The sequence below is a fragment of the Prionailurus viverrinus genome, chromosome D1 (genome assembly GCF_022837055.1).
Source record: "Prionailurus viverrinus isolate Anna chromosome D1, UM_Priviv_1.0, whole genome shotgun sequence".
Classification (NCBI taxonomy): domain Eukaryota; kingdom Metazoa; phylum Chordata; class Mammalia; order Carnivora; family Felidae; genus Prionailurus; species Prionailurus viverrinus.
In genome coordinates, this window is record NC_062570.1 from 11,425,877 (window position 1) to 11,446,257 (window position 20,381).

At 47.5% G+C, this 20,381-nt stretch overlaps 1 protein-coding gene across 5 annotated transcripts in view; it reads left to right on the plus strand.

Moving 5' to 3' along the window:
• Positions 1 to 5,829, plus strand: part of NCAM1 (neural cell adhesion molecule 1) — a 312,658-nt gene extending 306,829 nt beyond the window's left edge. For 4 of the 5 annotated variants that reach the window (XM_047877460.1, XM_047877461.1, XM_047877462.1 and 1 more), the window contains 2 exons: positions 965 to 1,081; positions 4,437 to 5,829. In XM_047877460.1, the coding sequence (XP_047733416.1) occupies positions 965 to 1,081; positions 4,437 to 4,557 (238 nt within the window). In that variant the 3' untranslated portion in view covers positions 4,558 to 5,829. Of the gene's footprint in view, positions 1 to 964; positions 1,082 to 2,112; positions 2,920 to 4,436 lie in introns of all 5 variants that reach the window. The other variant, XM_047877467.1, reaches the window with a different exon arrangement.
• Positions 5,830 to 20,381: the final 14,552 nt, after the last annotated feature.

A 20,381-nucleotide genomic window follows, 5' to 3' on the forward strand; every position in this document is an offset into this window, starting at 1 on the left:
AGACCTAATTGCCACTGCTAGGGTCTAGGCTCTGCCCTGGGCCGGGAGGCTTAGCATCAGAACCATCTCAGTTTCCCCATTTGGAAACCCCAAAGGTGGAAAAAAAGCATTGGAGAAATGTTTCCTAAAACACAGTCTTTGGGGATTCCTGTTTGAAAAGCTAACATTTGGGCCGAACCCCACATCTAATGTATTAGAATTTCAGAGAAGGTTGAAAATCCCTGCATAGGCCAAACTGAGGGGAATTTTCAGAGCTAAATAAACTTGGAGGGGACCTGCCGTAGCATTGGAGACACACACTTGCCTCGCTGCCATTCGTTCATGTCTTCATTCATTCAGCCATTCATATATCACGCAACAGATATTTACTGAGCAGCTAAAACAGGGCCAGGCTCTGTTCCCAGACACTAGGTTACACCTGCGAACAGAACAGGTAAAACTTCCTGTCCCTTTGGAGCTGACCATCCAGATGCTGTCCCCTCCAGCATCTCTGGAAAAACGGGTCCTGAGCCAATGAGCAAGAGGTTTCACAGACTCACCGGGTGGACCTGAGCTGGAGTGAGGTGAGAAGAGGCAGAGCAGGGAGTAAGCTGTGAGTGCCACCACAGGGCAGGCACTGTATGTAAATACAGATTATCTGAGCACTTCTCTGTGCCAGGCACTGTGCTAAGCACTTGACATTCGTTGTCTCAGTTAATGTTTCCAACAGCCAGGCAAGGTCGAGACTGTTGCCTGCCCCATTTTACAGATGAGGGGACGGAAGCCAAAGCGAGCGAATCCAATGTTCACGGTCACACAGCTAGCACGAGTGGGAGCTGAGGCTCGGGCCCTTGGGCTTAATATGCCCACGCCCCCACATCAACTTTGGGCCAAACCCAGGAGCCCTGAGCTGTAGCCGGCTTCCCCGGGAGCCCCCTTCCTGCCCCAGCAGCCTGGGATCAAACCAGCAAAACTCTCTCCACAGGAAAGATGAGTCCAAGGAACCCATCGTGGAAGTGCGGACCGAGGAGGAGCGGACCCCAAACCACGATGGAGGGAAACACACGGAACCCAACGAGACCACCCCGCTGACGGAGCCCGAGTACGTGGGTGGGGAGGGGCGGCACTTTGGCCGCAGAGCCCCACACTCACCTCATCGCCTCACCCATGCCTCGCCTCCCATGCCTCCCACCCACCACTCCCAGCCCAACAATGCAGCCCAGATTCTGGAGCCCTTGGCCAGAAATGCCTGAGCCCACTCTCTCCCTAGAGAGAAGGCATTCCTGGTTCTGTGAAGAGCCTGCAGATGCTCTGAAAGGGTTCCAGGGGTGAGCGGGATCTCTAGACCCTATGCCCGAGTCACACGCACATTCTGGAAGTGGCCGAAGGGGACACAACCGCAGTGAGAGAGGCTCTGAGCTTTGAGAGGCTCAGCAGATTCTGTGTAGGATTTTCAAGAGCTCTAGGGTTTTCTGCGCTCTTCCTGGAAGGGTGAGAGGAGGTGGGGCGCGTGGAGCTCCCTGACCCTTCTGTTCTCAGAAGGCTGGGGGACCCTCAGTCAGAAACCGCGTCTGGCCGAGGCGGTCACGAAGGCTGGCTGTCGTGAGTGCTGGGGCTTTGAAGGGAGTGGAGTTTAGCACGGATTTAGTTTAAATCTCTGGCTGGACAACCCTCGACTGCTAGGGGCCTTGGGAGCACTCTTTGTCTGCCATATTCCCGACCTTCCCCATCAGTTCCCGTGGAGCCCCTAAGGACAGCAGGGCCCATTCCTCGGGGTCCTTGACGCCAGCAGTGGCGGACGGCGAACTGAGGCTCGCCTCTCCTGGAGTTGGGGTGCAGGCAGGGGTCAGACAGGGCTGCAGGGAGAGGCAGCGCAGCGTAGAGAGCTGGAGGGGCATCAGCAGGGAGGAAGGGCCAGCAGGTCTGTGTCTCCTGTCTCCTCTTCTGCCCGCCTGGGCGTGTGCTTCCTCTTGCTGTCCTCGTTTCTCTGTGGGCCTGTGTCCGTGCCTGTGCGTCACTGCATGCCCTGCCCACGACCCCCTCCTTGGCTGCGGCCCCCCTTCCCCACGCCCGCTTCTCTGTCTCGTCCCAGCTTCATTGTCTATTCTCTTCTACTTCCTGTCCTCCCCACAGGCTGCCGGCCGACACCACAGCCACTGTCGAGGACATGCTGCCTTCTGTCACCACCGTCACCGCTAACTCTGACACTATCACCGAAACCTTTGCCACTGCTCAGAACAGCCCCACCAGTGAGACCACCACCCTGACCTCCAGTATTGCCCCCCCGGCCACGGCCACGCCTGACTCAAACTCTGTGCCCACTGGCCAGGCCACCCCTTCCAAGGGGCCCGGCGCCACCGCCTCCTCCCCTCCCCCAGCTTCGGCCCCCAAGGTTGCCCCCCTCGTTGACCTGAGCGACACCCCGGCCTCAGCCCCTGCTGCTGGCAGTTTGTCTTCTAGTGTCCTGGCTCACCAGGGGGCTGTGCTCAGCCCCAGCGCCCCTGCCAGCGCGGGGGAGGCCTCCAAGGCCCCTCCCGCGAGCAAGCCGAGCCCCACCGCGGCCGGGGCAACCAGTCCCCTAGCGGCAGCGGCCGCCCCTGCCACGGCAGCCCCGCAGGCCAAGCAGGAGGCCCCCAGCACCAAAGGCCCGGACCCTGAGCCCACCCAGCCCGGCGCCGTGAAGAGCCCGACCGAGGCAGCAGCCACGGGCCTCACTAGCCCGAAGAGCGAGGCTGCCTCCGTCAGCGCCACAAACCCTGCCCAGGGCGAGGACTTTAAAATGGACGAAGGGAACTTCAAGACCCCAGATATTGACCTTGCAAAGGATGTTTTTGCAGCCCTGGGCTCTCCTGCTCCCACCGCTGGGGCCAGTGGACAAGCCCCTGAGCTTGCCCCTTCCACTGCAGACAGCTCTGTTTTGCCTGCACCAGCAAAGACCGAGTACGGCCTCTCTTTGTCTGCTGTCGTCGGGTTATGTCCCGTGGTGGTGTGCGTCTGTCTGTGCTGTGCTGTGTCCTTTTTGTTAGATGTGTCTTCAGCCTGTTCCAGGGCTTCTCTGAGGCGACTGTCAACCAGGGGGCTGGGATGAGGCGGGGACAGAAGGGGGGCAGGCAGCCGCCTCCTCACTAATTAGGCCATGTTAATTACGTCTTCTCCTTATCATCATAGCAGCGACTTCTGTTTTCCCTGGCGGGGTGGGGGGGGAGCCTCGCAGTCGGGCCCCTGATGAGCGTAGCTTGGGAAGCGAGCTAAGGAGGCCAAGGTGCCCTTATTGGCCACCCTGGGGCCCACAGACAGTGTGTTATCCAGGGTCCAGGCTGAGTCCCCACCAGAACAGCACTGTTACGCAGGAAGAAAAGAGGCAGACCCCAAGGCCCATGTGGGGAGAGGATGTGGTCCAGAGGGCCCTGTCCCACTCCGGCCCCAGATACCCCACCCCCTCACCCCCTACCCCCACCACCACCACCTACTCTTGCTTCTTCTGACCTGGAATGTCTGGGAACAGTCAGAGCTCACAAGCACCAAATGACTGTTGGGTCTCCAAGTTCAAGGGCAAGTCCTTAACTTAGCAGGTTTCTTAAATATGATGCCAAAATGCAGTTGGAACTGGGGTCTAAGCCTGCTTGCCCCAGTGCATCCTTAGATCAGACTTTCACTCCTCAGACTGAATAAGGCAGAGCGAGACCTAGGTTTTTACAGAGGCTCCTGTGGCTGCCCCCACATGAGCGGTATGCTGCCACCAAGAGCTGAAATAGGACTGTCCCCAGGAGCCCTGAACCCCAGGAGGTAGGACTCCTCTATCCCGCCCACTCAGCACCCCCTAGCCCCCCTACTCCCCTTGTCCCCATGTGTAGCGTGACATCCCAGTCTAGCCTTTCATGGCACAAAAAGCTGCCTCAGTCATAAAATTTTCTCACCCTGGCCAGGCAAACCACTGAGGCATCACCAGGAAACACAGAGCACAGGGTGTGGTGGGAGCAAGGACAGGCAACAGCAAGGCAGTTTGCAGAGGGGCCCCTGGAGTCAGTACTGGGGAACCAGCCCAGCATGCCCCATTTATACCAGTCTGACTAATTATACCAATTATACCGATCAGGGTGAGGAAAAGGCCACATCTGCTGCCCCCTTCCACCACCCCAGGTAAGGCCCCTGGGCCCTGGCATTGGATTAGGGCTGGAACAGAAAAGGTCTCATTCCTCAGATTCAGTGGCTCTCAACTTTGGCTTCATTTTAGAGTCACTTGGGTGCTTTTAAAAGTCATCATGCCCAGACCAATTAAATCAGGATTTCTGGGGGTAGAGCCCAGGCACCAGTGATTTTTAGAGCTCCCAGGTGATTCCAGCGTGCAGCCAAGGATGGAGACCATTGCTCTAAGCTGGAGCCCCTCCCGAGGGACTGGCTGAAGGGTGAGTTACTGTAGATTGTGTTCTCACTGCTGTTTTCCCAATTCTCTGCAGGAAGGGCCCCGTAGAAGCAAAGTCGGAGAGCCAGGAGACAGAAACGAAACCAGCGCCAGCCGAAGTCAAGACGGTCCCCAATGACGCCACACAGACAAAGGAGAACGAGAGCAAAGCATGATGGGTGACAAGAAATGAGCAGATCAAAGTAAAAAGTGACACCATAGTTTCACCAGAGCATTTCCAATATCACACACACACACACACGCACACGCACACACACACACACACACACACACACCTCATTCCTCTAGTGTCTTTTGCCTTTAAAAAAAAAAAAAGTAAACAGATAAACAGGGGATCTCCTTTTTGTAGGTTTATAGAAAGGGTTCCTTTGCTGCGCACTCACTTGTAAGAAAATGAGACAAAAAGGTTAAACCCACAGCCAAACTAGGACACTCCGTTCCCTGAAACCATTTAAAAACCAAACAAAAGGACCCCAAATTAAGAATCTAGGAAGCTCAGAAAGAAAAAAAAAATCTAGGTTCAGGAAGACCGCACTTGGTGTTGCCCAATTGGCACAGACCAGTTTCAGAGAAGTGCTTCCAGGCACTAAGACTAACGAATGAGCAAAGTCCAAGTTTATTTTTATACTTTGAGTCGAGTTTGAACTCTGTAAAACCCCATAAATAAGTTATAATTTCTGTTCACTTTGTATTTGTTCAGTATGCAAAGTGTGTCACCCTTTCTAGCTGAATTCAATCCCCACGTAGACTCTCGTTTTGTAGGAAGAAGGCCAAATTGCAGCTTCTGGGGGCAGATCTCAGTTTGCAATATTCGAATTTCTTTCTCCTTCGTTTTCTCTCTCTCTCTCTTTTTTTTTCTTTCTGCCATCTTTGTTTTCCAGTGTTTACAAGTTGACAACTGTCTGACTTTGGTTGTGTTTAAATGTCCATGTAAAATAGCTGCCTTTTTTTTTTTTTTTTTTTTTTTAAGTTACAAATACTGCCTAGAGGCGGGTAGAGTCATCACAGGCTTGTTTTCGCACAGGACAACTTTACAAACTATGATTGTTTACAGTGGCTCTCCTCCCCCACCCCCACCACCCCCATTCTGATTTGAAATTTTTGCCTGTGTGCAACTCAGGTGAAAATCCATCTCGTTCTGGAGTGGTTTTGCTTTTTTTTTTTTTTTTTTTTTTGGCCCTTCAATTCTTTTTGTATTTCCTTGGGGGTTAGACCACTTTCTGATTAGCCACCACCTGCCTGTATCTGTGAAAAAGAGTCTGCCCCCCCCCCCTAGGCATCTGCATCCCCTTCCTTTTGAAGGACTCCTTAGGCTTTGTTGAATGAAGCAGAGAAGATTGTATAGTTGGGGCTGGTCTTGGTGAACACACATTTTTACCCCAAACATCCCCTTTTTGTAGAAAGCCAAATAAAATATATACATACAATTTCCTTTTGAGCCCAGAATCTAGATTTGAGCGGAAGAGCATGTGTGCTTCAGGGAATTAGTGTCTTTTTTTGGAAATCTGTTGAAGTAAAGTAACATCGGCCTTCTGTTCACTTAGGCAGCATTTATAGAAACAAAAGAAAAAAAAAAGCCAACTGCTGTCTGGAGTCATAACACAACTTTCCTGGATCGGAAACCAAGTGGGGAAAAAAAAAATACAGAAACTTTAAGGGGGATGGGAGGGGGGAGAAGGGAAAAGCCAGCCCTTTGTATAGAAATTTTGCTTTTTTTTTTTTCCCTCATTCTACTTTAGAACTGCAAGCTTGTGCACTGTGGATGCGTGACTATTTTAGTGTGAAACGTGTTTTTGTCATAGTATTGAAATAAAACTTCAACATAGTTTGGTTGTGGAAGGTATAGCAGATAGTTCAGAAAAAAATATTCAGGAAACAAGAATAACTCTTAAAAGGAATTGAAGCCTTTAAACAAAGAAAATGAAGTAAGCGTGATTTTGATGATGAAGAGGGCGCTAATACGCGGAAATCGGCGCCCTGGCATGCGCTCCTGTCCCACGGTACAAAGCCGCAAGAGGTGAGGGTGGCGAGACCTCTCCTGAGTCTGTTCTCCGGGCCACACTCCCCAGTGTCCTGACACTTCTGCGGTCTGATCAGTGACGATATGCGAAGATTATAATTTCAAACTGTGAAAAAATAATGGTCTTGTCATTTGCTAAGTGTGGGGTTATTTTGCATTTTCTCAGCTCCTGGGGATGGAAACGGAGGACCCCATGCACCCAGCCCCGGCCCCTTTGATGGTAGGGCTTGCACAAGTCTGTGGTTCAAATGCACGGGCCCTCAGGCATGAGTAACATGCAGACAGTTCTCTGAGCACATAGCAGAATGGGGGCTCCTGGGTGCCCAAGACAGGGAGGGCCCAGCAAGGAGCAGCAGGCTAGGAATCCCACCGCCGGGCTGTCCATGGAATCAGTGGCTCATCTTCTGATGTTCCTGGCGTTGACCACCTAGGCCAAGCCCGTGCTATACCTCACCAAGAACTGTGCATTTCACGCCAAGTGGTTGTGATCGGGCACACTGACTTTGGTTCTGATGGTTAGGAAGAGAAAGAGGTATAGTCGACCCTCAAGTAACCTGGCCCGGGGGCAGCTGACACCCCTCACCCACCCAGAACCCTGGCTCCGCCGTCAGCTGGCACCCAAGACTGCCCACCTTTTGGTCTGCCTCTCTTTCATTATACATAGATTTCTCTCTGCATGCATGAGCTTTCCTTTTTCTTTAAAAAAAAAAAAAATTCTAAAAATTTTAAAAAAAGCAAAAACAGACAAACAAAAAAAACCCAGAGCAATGCTTTCTCTAAAATCAAAGAGGGAGTCACTTTATTTTCAAGATGTTCTATCTTTTATGTTAAGAGATAAAAGCTTATAGTTTTCCTTTTTTAATTTTTTGAAGGCGGGATCAACTCTACCAGTTTCCAATGTCTATGTGTCTATATGTGTATGTGCCATACATATGTATTCACATAAATAGCGGCATGGCCAAGTTCTTCTGGAGGGGTTTCCACGTGCCACGCGCAGGGTCTCTGAATCCTGGAGGGCCGTAGTGTACATAGTGCAGCTTCTGAAGTGGGACTGTATTTTCACACTTTTCTATGGAGCCCTTCCAAGTCCCAGGTTTTCACTCGAGGCTGTCTGTCTGGATGGTGGTTTTCAGACCTCCATTAACATCCCTACCCAGCATTCCCTACTTCGGGGGCCTTCTCTCTTGTTATAAACTTTTTACCAAGTGAAAACATCAATACCACCTTTGTTTCCATTCTCACTGGTGTAAATACTGAGTACTAACTGAGAATTTTGACTTTGCATTCTGTCAGAATACTTGTGTTCAATAAAAATTGAAAGAAAAAAAAAGCTGTTTGTGGTCAAACTGGGATTTATTTCGATTCAGTGAGAGTCTATCAGGTGAATCATATGGGGAAATGCCAGGGGTATTTCTTTTGACCTTGTGAACAAGGTCAGTCAACTCAGTGTCTTGAGTTCACATTCAGTTGAGTTCAAGGTCAGTTAAACTCAGTGTCTTGAGTTCACATTGCCTGGATGATGGTTTACAATGTTTTCTCTCGGTTTGATAGAGGAATCCCAGTTATGAGAATGGCCAGCCATCAGATTCGGACAGATTTCATTCAAATCCTGGTTCTGCCACTTCCTTGTTGACCTTGGAAGAATTCCTTAATCTCCTCAAGACTCAGTTTCTTCTTTTGACAAACAGGAGATACCAAGCTAACTGAGCTGAGGTCCTGGCTAATGAGTGAAGCCGTGTATATGAAAACAGAGTGTAGGACTGTCTTGGCACATAGTAGGTACTCAACAAATTGGGATAGTGCTGGTGGCATCCCAGATGTGGGATAGCATCAAACCCAACTGGAATAACCATCTATACCTGAGCTCCAAGGTTTCAACATGGAGGTCGGCGCCTGAGGCTTATTCCAGAATACGCGATGCTTCGCCTTCTTAGTTTACCATACTTCTCAGCACTTAGAGCCTCACTTTGCCATACCTCTCAGCCCTTGGAATTTATTAAAGTCTCTGAGCTAGACAGAGTAAAGCAAACTTCACCAGACTCAGAATTCTCTTGTATATGCTGCTGGCCAGCGGTGTTGGGAAGAGCCAAGAGTTGGAATTGCCTATTAAACTGTGGAACTGCAAGTTCCTGGAGAGGAGCAGCCCCAGGGTGAGGCAGGTGAGTGAGTCTTCTAGGGAGCAAGATATAAAGAGGCCCTCTCTCAAGGCCATTCCTGCACCTGCATGGGTCTGAGGCACCTCCTTCGTTTGTGTCCTACGTGCCCCTCCCTAGCCCTAGCCTGGGGAGGTGTCTTGCTCTGGGGCGGTGTCTGCTTCCGTTCCCAGGCATTGTCCCTTCACTGGCCCTAGAGCTCATTCTAATGACCCAGAACCACGTAATACATGTGATTTCCTGTGCCACCAACTGCCAGCAGCATATGGTAAGGTAAGGAGTGATAAACAAAAACTGACATCATGAAATGATGACCTTCTCTCTAATGGTCCATGAGGGCTTGCTTTCACCGCCTTCTCCCCTCCTCCAGGCTAGCCTCCTCCCAGATTCACTCAGTATTCACTGAGTGTCTCCAAGGTACTCCAGATACAGCAGTGAACAAAACATTCTTGCAGAATGTTAGTTTACGTGTGAGGTGGGTCAGACAATAAGCACAAAAGTGCCTGACACGTGGTAGGGTCATTAGGGCTCGTCACCAATACTCCAGCTCTCCTCTCCCTCCTTCCAGGTCCATGATATGATAGGATGGTATGCCTCTGGTCTCATGAAGTGGGCACGGCCATGTACTTGCTTTGGTCAATGGACTATGACTTCCAGGCAGAGCCTTGATAGCGGGTGTGCATCTTACTACGGCCGCCACGGCCAGCCACGCTGCAGGTGGTACAAGTGCCTTCACCTAGGCCCAAGATGAGGGGTGTGAACTCATGGAGCATGCATGAGGGAAAACCCCAGGGGTTATCTGCTGCACATTTAATAACCAGCCCTCCAAGAGGGAAGCACACATGTTGTGTGTGCTTGTTACACACTTTACTGAGACAAAGAATGCAATTTACAAATCATATACCACACTCTATACTGAAATTCCATGTATCCATATGGTGCGGAATGCTTTGGTACATTTTTGCTGAACTCTTCTCTAGAATCAACCTATGATTACGATTAGTGAGTGAGTGAGTGTCGTTCCACCAAGAACACTGGCTGATTCACTTGTGTTAACAGATAAGATGGAAGCGAAGCAATGAAGATCAGTGTGTGGGAACTTCACTTGTTCATCAGTGGTGTGAGTGACCACTGCTGAACTGGGCAGAAGTTTTGAATACCAGGATATGGCCTCGATGTTTCATGCCAGCCACAGTGGAACGGCTGCAGACACGGCACATTTGTTTTTGTTTTTAATTTTTTTTTTTATGTTTGTTTATCTTTGAGACAGAGAGAGAGCATGAACTGGGGAGGGGCAGGGAGAGAGGGAGACACAGAATCTGAAGCAGGCTCTAGGCTCTGAGCTGTCAGCACAGCTCAGAGCCCGATGCGGGGCTCGAACTCACAGACCTGGAGATCATGACCTGAGCCAAAGTCGGCTCAGTTTAACTGACTGAGCCACCCAGGCACCCCCAGACACAGCACAGTAAGTTGAATCCACATCATAAATATTTGCCCCGTCGCTCTCAAGTCTAGACAAACACCAAAACTCAAGCAAACCCTATTTGTAGCATTTACTGTTTCCACTGGTATGTAAATATTCCCTACATGGCTGATTTCAACATGTCAGCACTGAACGAGGAGTTAGTAGTAAAGCACGGTAGCACGGCATCATACAGCTTATCTCCACCAAAAAATAAACACAAGCACAGAGAAAATAGTAATATGTAGTAATAACAATAAACTATCAACATACATTCATAATAGTAAAAAGGTAGTAAAATAATTGAGAAACGGTACATTTTGAGTATATATTGCCTTCATTTTAAATATAATTTTGCTGATTGTAGGTTTATGCAATTTAACTTTTACTAACAACTGGCTCATAAATTTCCTGAAAATGTAACAGTTCTCTGAAAGCAGTAAAGGCTGGCTCCAGCATACCGCTGGACAGCTCTTTGTGCTGTCAGCCACTTAACCTTCAGATCTGTTACCACAGCATGATTTAGGCTATCGTGGCTCAACACTGAGTGGTGAGTGCCACAGATAACAATAAACCCAGGTGAGGAGGAGGTCAGAGTGCTCTCTGAAAAGGTGACATTTGAGCAGTGACCTGGAAGAAGTGAGAAACTAAACCACGTGAATATCAGAACAAAGATACCTCAGGCAGAGGGGGTAGCAAGTGCAAAGATCCTGGGGTGGGGGCTGCTCAGTGTGTTTGGGGAAGAGCAAGAAGGCCATTGTGGCTGAAGCAGAGAGCAAGGGATGGGGTGGGACATCGGCACCCATGAGCTGGACAGATCACATAGGGGTCTGTAGATGACTATTAGCATTTTAGCTTTTTTCTTCAAGCGACATGGAAAGCCAGAGGGATGTTTTGAGCAGAAACCTGACGTGACTTGATTTTTGACAAGATCATTCTGGCTGCTGGGGGGAGACATCACAGGAGGGCAAGAGAGGAGGTGAGGATACCAATTAGGAGGCAATAATCTAGATGGGACAAGACCGTGTGCTTGGGACCAAGTTGGTTCCAGTGGAGAGTGGATAGCCCAATTCCAGTTATCTCCCAGAGGTGAAGCTAGCAAGATTGGGTAATGGATCAGAGGTGGGGTTTGAAGAAGGCATCAAAGGCAGCTTCCAGATTTGGGGGCTAAACAATTAGAAGGATGGACCTGTCATCCACCTTCCAAAAAGAGTGAAGGAGAAGCAGATCTGGAGGATGCAGAGTTTGGTTCTGAACAAATGCCTGTGAACGCCCTAGTGGAGATGATGCACGGGCCAAAGTTCAAGGGGGGTCTGGTCTGCAGACACATTTAGGAGCTGTCCGCATGGAACTCGTATTCAAATCTCTGGCACTTGGCAAAATCACCAAGGAAATGAACATGGATTAAGAAGAGGAAAGAACATGGGGCTCCTGGGTGGCACAGTCGGTCAAGCGTCTGACTTCAGCCAGGTCACGATCTCGCGGTCCGTGAGTTCGAGCCCCGCGTCAGGCTCTGGGCTGATGGCTCAGAGCCTGGAGCCTGTTTCCGATTCTGTGTCTCCCTCTCTCTCTGCCCCTCCCCCGTTCATGCTCTGTCTCTCTCTGTCCCAAAAATAAAAATAAACGTTGAAAAAAAAATTTTTTAAAAGAAGAGGAAAGAACCAAGCAAGAAACCCGAAAAGAAAATTCACAGGCAGCTCCATGTCAAGGAGAATCATGGGAAAATCCCACTGTGCCATTTGCAGCCTCACCTCAGGGGAAAAGAGGGAGACAGTGACACTCCATGTTCTTTCTACATGACCCTTCTCTTCTTATTCCCCTAACAGAATTAGCCTCCACCTGTCCCACTGGCTGGCACACAGGGTTCCTGCTCAGGAGTCTAGAGAATAGATGTTGACTTGTAGCTACAAAAAAGATGACCAGGACCCCTTGCCACCCTGGTGTTTGTATGCTCGCTGTCATTCCGGTGAATGTCCTCCATGGCCACTGCCTCCCATGTGGCTTTCAGAAACCCTCCACAGCAAGGTCACCCATGAGGACTGCCTCGCGCAATGAGAGCCCCAGCCTCAGCCCTGGTGCTTGGGGCAGGCAGGGTAGGTTGCCTCTGGGCGATGAGAGTTGCTCCCAACATGGCCTTATAAATCTCTTACAGAAATCACCCCAGTAACTCCCATCACATAGGCTGAGCTTGGGTGGCACCAGCTAGATCATGAAGGAGGTCTCGTTGGATTTTACCTGGTAGCCTCCAACCCACTGGCCTCACTCGGCACAGAATGAGTTGTGTGGACAGTGAATGTCATCATACCAACCACATCTTTCTCCCACCTTCCCCAAAAGATCTTTACCAGCTCCCAACCACCCTGAGGATAAAACACAAAGTCCTAACAACACCCTTCTTGGCCACTGCCCCACCCCTTGCTTACTATTCCAGCCTCATTGTTAGCACGCCTCCAAATCCTCCTCTGCTCCAGCCCTAATCCACTATTACTAAAGGCATCTGTCTCCTCCCCTACGCCCCAGAACTTACACAAACCATATTTCATTTCCCTGCAGTGCCTGAAATTGTTCAACACTTTTTACCTACTCTTTGGAAGTGAACACACAGCTTATGGTGGCTTGAACAGAGTTTCACAAACACAATTCAGTTGCAGGGTTTACATGTGGCTGGAGAGGGTCTACCTGCTCGGGACCCTGAGCTGCTGCCTGCCATACCCCATAATCATGGGTCACCATGCCCCTCTCCTCCCTCCAGGCTGGTGACTGTGTCTGCTGAGTGAGTAGCACCTGCATGATGGAATCAGGCAGGGAAGACGTGGGTTAGGGGACCCTGAAAGGCAGAGACATACTACCCTGTGTCTATTACTCAAAACTCTCAGTTTTCTGATGGACAAGGCTGACCCAGCAAAACCAGGGAAACTCCTTCCTCGGAGTTTTCTCTAAGGGGGCAAATCTATGGGTTGGGAGGCAGGAAAGAGCAGACAAGAGGCAGGAGAACAGGGCAGTGTGATCTGTAAAGGATCTGCTGGTCCCCAGGTCTCGCTGGCAGGAGTTTGCCTTTCCAGGGGACAGTACTATGCTGTGTCTTCCTGAGCAGGCAAGCCCAGGCACTCGGCTATGAAGTCCAGCTCAGAACAAGATGACCCACAAGACACTGTCCGTTTAGGGTGCTTTCCACCGCGATGGCCATCAACAGCCTGCTGGAAATGTGGTGGTCAGCATGAGGAACAAAAGCACAAAGGTCTGACAGGATGAAACTCTGCCAGGGAAAGGGTATTTGGAGCCCAGGACCCAGCCTGCAAGTCCTGCCACACTCCTGCTGAGGGAAGAAAGACAGCGGGTCTGCAGCCCAGGAGAAGGCCTCTCCGGGCAGCCGCCAGCCCACCCTGCACCCCGGGCCGGGAAGTCAGCAGCAGTCCTGCTTGGCCAAGCTCTTCTGTCGCCCCCGACTGCAGGCCTCTGCATCTCTAGGGACACTCTGTGGATGGAACCTTCTGGAACCCAGCCTGTGGATCCTGAGGCCGTAGCTCTGGGACTCGGGGCTCCACTGTAGGTGGTCCTTAGCCCACACCTGGAGACACGCAGGCAGGACCCAGCCAGCCTGGATCCCCCAGGAGGCTCTGCGGGACCACACAGACAGGAAGCACTGCAGACGCACGGAGTGTCTGGATGTCAACAAGACACTTCCCGAGGCTCAGCACACTTCACCACACACACCCAAGGCCAATGAGCATCCCAACGAGCCCTGCCGTCGGAGGTGATGAGCGGCCAGATCATGCCTCACAAGAGGGACAGATGTAAACTGTGCTCTCTGAAAACCAGTTACTGGAGCGCACAATGACAGGTGGGAGGCTGAGAGGAGAGCATTTAAAAAAAAAAAAAAGGAAAAAAAAAAAAAGGCTACAAGTTATAAATTGGCTATAAACTCAGTGTGAGTATAAACATTAAAAAATACTTGTGATGCTGAAGATGGTGGAACAGCATGGAAGTTTTTTTGCATCTCGCGTCCATAAAATACGGCCAGATCAACACTAAACCATCCTACACACCTAGGAAACTGACTTGAGGACTGACACAACAATGTGCGCAACCTGAACCGCAGAACCCAGCAGGTACGTGGCGCGGAGAGGTGAACTGGGGGAGACAGAAGCCACGGAGGGCAGGGAGCCGCTTTTCCTTGCTGAGATAGTATGAGAAAAGCACCTTCCCCCGAAAGCAGCTGGAGAGAAAGTGAAACAGTGGAAACAGCCGCAGGGACTGAACCAAAAAGGGAGAAAAGAGAAGGTTTAGATTCCATTAAGATGCTATAAACAAGGAGCACAGAGTCTAAACCTCGAAGCTCCATACCTGGTGGTGCTCTGGTGAGAAGGGCGAAACCACAGGCGCAGAGTGAAGTCCGGGGGTCTTTGGGACACATGGGCAGAGGCGGCTCCCCTGCTGGAAGGACTCCCCACAGGCAGAGGCCCCAGTGGACCCAGGAGAACCACCACATTCGCTGGTGCTGGAACGAGGTCGTTAAGGGTGAAGCCTGGCGCCAGGTGTGTGTTGTGGTTTTCCATAAATCCCGGAAACGCTGCTGCTACACGATCGCATCAACTTTTTCTGGGGCGGGCCAGCACCCGGCAGCAATCTCTGGGCACTGGCAGCAGCATGGTCCCGCGAAAGTTCCTGGGTGCGGCCGGCACCCGGCCATTGCTCCGTGAGACTCGCCAGCAGAGGGGCAGAACGGGTCAAAGCCGCAGTCCCTCAGAGGTGAGGGGTTGGGAAACACAGCTGCATCTGAGATAAAACTCAGGAGGGAGGTGCCGTCTGGCTACCTGACAGCTTGGACACAGACCGTGTAAAAGCGGGGAGCGGAGGGACTGAAGACAAAGGAGGGGTGCGCGATATCTGCCTGAAGAGAGCATGGAGTTCGGAGGATAGAGACTGAGCAGCAGCTGACACCAGTTTCACCGCTCCAGCGCATGCGCATACACATCTCCAAGCGCCTCACCAATCAACCCCGGTACACTAAGTAGCGCCATCTAGTGGAGGGCAGAGCCATTACACTAAGCTCCACCAACTCCCACCACCCTCCCTGCCCCAGCTTCCTGGGCCAATCTTGCTCTTCAGGAACACAAATCTCTCTGCCTGCTTAGTTGACGGACTATAAAGTGCTTCATGGTTTGACTTCTATGGGAAAACGATATAATTTCAACTATATTTCAGTCTGTTCACTGGTCCATCTGTTCAAAAATTTTTTAATTTCTCTTTCTTGAATACAGGAAAACAATTATTTTTTTTCAATTTTTATTAAAAACATTTTTGTTTAGGGGCGCCTGGGTGGCTCAGTCGGTTGAGCATCGGACTTCGGCTCAGGTCAGGATCTCGCAGTTTGTGAGTTCGAGCCCCACGTCGGGCTCTGTGCTGACAGCTCAGAGCCTGGAACCTGTTTCATATTCTGTGTCTGCCTCTCTCTGCCCCTTCCCCGCTCATGCTTTGTCTCTCTGTGTCTCTCAAAAATGAATAAACGTTAAAAAAATTTTAATATATATATTTTTCTACTAATACTTTATCTTAGATTTTTCAAATTCTATTTTATTTCCATCATTTAACTTTATTCTATTTCATTGTATTCATTTTCGCAAATTTTCAAATGTTTTCCTTTTTTCCCTCATTTTTATTTTTTTTCCTTTTTTTTCTTCCCTTTTTTCTCCACTCTATCAAGCTCCTTTCAATAACCAGACCAAAACACACCTAGGATCTAGCATCATTTATTTGATTGGGTGTGTGTGTGTGTGTGTGTGTGTGTGTGTGTGTTCTTTTTAATTTTTTACTTAAAAATTTTTTTACATTACTAATTCCTTTTCTTCCTTCAAAATGATGAAACAAAGAAATTCACCCCAAAACAAAGAGCAGGAAGAAATGACAGCCAGAGACTTAATCAACGCTGATACAAACAAGATGTCTGAACCAGAATTCAGAATCACAATTATAAGAATACTAGCTGGGGTCAAAAATGGATTAGAGTCCTCCTCTGAGGAGATAAAAGAAGTAAAAGCTAGTCAGGATGAAATTAAAAAAGCTATAACTGAGCTGCAATCTCAAATGGATGCCACAGTGGCCAGGATGGATGAGGCAGAGCAGAGACAAAGCAATATAGAGGACAAACTTAAGGAGAATAATGAAGCAGAAAAAAAGGGAGACTGAGGCAAAAGGGCATGATTAAAGAGAAACCAGTGACTCATTAAAAAGGAAGAACTTCAGAATCATAGGGGTCCTAGAAGATGAAGAGAGAGAAAAAGAGGTAGAAGGGTTATGTGAGCAAATCATAGCAGAAAACTTTCCTAACCTGGGGAAAGACACAGACATCAAAATCCAGGAAGCATAGAGGACTTCCATAAGATTCAACAAACACTGACCATCAACAAGGCATATCATAGTCAAATTCACAAAATATTCAGGCAAAGAAAGAATCGTGAAAGCAGCAAGGGAAAAAAAAAAGTCCTTAACCTACAAGGGAAGACAGATCAGGTTTGCAGCAGACCTATCCACAGAAACTTGGCAGGCCAGAAATGAGTGGCAGGATATATTCAGTATCCTGAGTCAGAAAAATCTGCAACCAAGAATTCGTTATCCAGCAAGGATGTCATTCAAAAGAGAAGGAGAGATTAAAAGTTTCCCAGACAAACAAAAATTAAAGGAGTTCATGACCACTAAACCAGCCCCGCAACAAATTTTAAGGAGGACTCTCTGAGAGGAAATAAGACAAAAAAATAAAAAATAAATAAAAGCTACAAAGACTAGAAAGGACCAGTGAACACCACCAGAAACTCCAACTCTATGAGCAACATAATAGCAATAAACTCTTATCTTTCAGTACTCACTCTAAACATCAATGGACTAAATGCTCCAATCAAAACACATAGGGTAACAGAATGGGTAAGAAAACAAGATCCATCTAATATGTTGTTTACAAGAGACCCACTTGAGACCTAAAGACACCTTCAGATTGAAAGTAAGGGGATGGAGATCCATCTATCATGCTAATGGTCACCAAAAGAAAGCCAGAGGAGCCATACTTATATCAGACAATCTAGACTTTTTTTTTTTCATTGATGTTATCAATTTTATTTTATTTTATTTTATTTTATTTTATTTTATTTTATTTTATTTTATTTTATTTTATTTTCCAGCTACATAAATCGTTTTATTTTTTTTCAATATATGAAATTTATTGTCAAATTGGTTTTTATACAACACCCAGTGCTCATCCCAAAAGGTGCCCTCCTCAATACCCATCACCCACCCTCCCCTCCCTCCCACCCCCCATCAACCCTCAGTTTGTTCTCAGTTTTTAAGAGTCTCTTATGCTTTGGCTCTCTTCCACTCTAACCTCTTTTTTTTTCTTCCTCTCCCCCATGGGTTTCTGTTAAGTTTCTCAGGATCCACCTAAGAGTGAAAACATACGGTATCTTTCTCTGTATGGCTTATTTCATTTAGCATAACACTCTCCAGTTCCATCCATGTTGCTACAAAGGGCCATATTTCATTCTTTCTTATTGCCACGTAGTATTCCATTGTGTATATAAACCACAATTTCTTTATCCATTCATCAGTTGATGGACATTTAGGCTCTTTCCATAATTTGGCTATTGTTGAGAGTGCTGCTATAAACATTGGGGTACAAAGGCCCCTACGCATCAGTACTCCTGTATCCCTTGGGCAAATTCCTAGCAGTGCTATTGCTGGGTCATAGGGTAGGTCTATTTTTAATTTTTTGAGGAACCTCCACACTGTTTTCCAGAGTGGTTGCACCAATTTGCATTCCCACCAACAGTGCAAGAGGGTTTCCGTTTCTCCACATCCTCTCCAGCATCTATAATCTCCTGGTTTGTTCATTTTGGTCACTCTGACTGGCGTGAGGTGATACCTGAGTGTGGTTTTGATTTGTATTTCCCTGATGAGGGGAGACGTTGAGCATCTTTTCATGTGCCTGTTGGCCATCCGGATGTCTTCTTTAGAGAAGTGTCTATTCATGTTTTCTGCCCATTTCTTCACTGGGTTATTTGTTTTTTGGGTGTGGAATTTGGTGAGCTCTTTATAGATTTTGGATACTAGCCCTTTGTCCAATATGTCATTTGCAAATATCTTTTCCCATTCCATTGGTTGCCTTTTAGTTTTGTTGGTTGTTTCCTTTGCTGTGCAGAAGCTTTTTATCTTCCTAAGGTCCCAGTAATTGATTTTTGCTTTTAATTCCCTTGCCTTTGGGGATGTGTCAAGTAAGAGATTGCTATGGCTGAGGTCAGAGAGGTCTTTTCCTGCTTTCTCCTCTAGGGTTTTGATGGTTTCCTGTCTCACATTCAGGTCCTTTATTCATTTTGAGTTTATTTTGTGAATGGTGTGAGAAAGTGGTCTAGTTTCAACCTTCTGCATGTTGCTGTCCAGTTCTCCCAGCACCATTTGTTAAAGAGACTGTCTTTTTTCCATTGGATGTTCTTTCCTGCTTTGTCAAAGATTAGTTGGCCATACGTTTGTGGGTCTAATTCTGGGGTTTCTATTCTATTCCATTGGTCTATGTGTCTGTTTTTGTGCCAATACCATGCTGTCTTGATGATGACAGCTTTGTAGTGGAGGCTAAAGTCTGGGAATGTGATGCCTCCTGCTTTGGTCTTCTTCTTCAAAATTATTTTGGCTATTCGGGGCCTTTTGTGGTTCCATATGAATTTTAGGATTGCTTGTTCTAGTTTCGAGAAGAATGCTGGTGCAATTTTGATTGGGATTGCATTGAATGTGTAGATAGCTTTGGGTAGTATTGACATTTTGACAATATTTATTCTTCTAATCCATGAGCAGGGAATGTCTTTCCATTTCTTTATATCTTCTTCAATTACCTTCATAAGCTTTCTATAGTTTTCAGCATACAGATCTTTTACATCTTTGGTTCGGTTTATTCCTAGGTATTTTATGATTCTTGGTGCATCTGTGAATGGGATCAGTTTCTTTATTTGTCTTTCTGTTGCTTCATTGTTAGTGTATAAGAATGCAACTGATTTCTGTACGTTGATTTTGTATCCTGCAACTTTGTTCAATTCATGTATCAGTTCTAGAAGACTTTTGGTGGAGTCTATTGGATTTTCCATGTATAGTATCATGTCATCTGCAAAAAGTGAAAGCTTGACTTCATCTTTGCCTTTTTGATGCCTTTGATTTCCTTTTGTTGTCTGATTGCTGATGCTAGAACTTCCAACACTATGTTAAACAACAGCGGTGAGAGTGGGCATCCCTGTCGTGTTCCTGATCTCAGGGAAAAAGCTCTCAGTTTTTCCCCATTGAGGATGATGTTAGCTGTGGGCTTTTCATAAATGGCTTTTATGATGTTTAAGTATGTTCCTTCTATCCCGACTTTCTCAAGGGTTTTTATTAAGAAAGGGTGCTGAATTTTGTCAAGGGCCTTTTCTGCATCGATTGACAGGATCATATGGTTCTTATCTTTTCTTTTATTAATGTGATGTATCACGTTGATTGATTTGCAAATGTTGAACCAGCCCTGCATCCCAGACAATCTAGACTTTAAAATAAAGACTGTAACATGAGATGAAGAAGGGCATTATATCATAATTAAGGGGTCTATCCACCGAGAAGACCTAACAATTATAAACTTTTATGCTTCAAATGTGAAAGCACCCAAATGTAAAAATCAATTAATCACAAACATAAAGAAACTCATTGATAATAATACCATACGATTAGGGGACTTCAACACTCCACTCACAACAATGCATAGATCATCTAATCATAAAATCAACAAAGAAACAATGGCTTTGAACGACATACTGGACCAGATGGACTTAAGACATGTATTCAGAACATTTCATGCTAAAGCAACGGAATATACATTCTTCTCCAGTGCACATGAAACATTCTCCAGAATATATCACACACTGAGACACAAATCAGCCCTCAACAAGCACAAAAAGATTGAGATCATACCATGCATATTTTCAGACCACAATGCTATGAAACTCGAATCAACCACAAGAAAAAATTTGGAAAGGTATACTTGGAGACTAAATACTTGGAGACTAAAGAGCATCCTACTAAAGAATGAATGGGCTAACCAAGAAGTTGAAGAGGAAATTTAAAAGTACAGGGAAGCCAATGAAACTGATAATATGACAGCCCAAAATCTCTGGGACGCAGCAAAGGTGGTCACAAGAGGGAAGTGCATAGCAATCCAGGTCTTCCTATAGAAGGAAGAGAGGTCTCCGATACACAACCTAACCTTACACCTTAGAGAGCTGGAAAAAGAACAGCAACTAAAACACAAAACCAGCAGTAGACAGGAAATAATAAAGATTAGAGCAG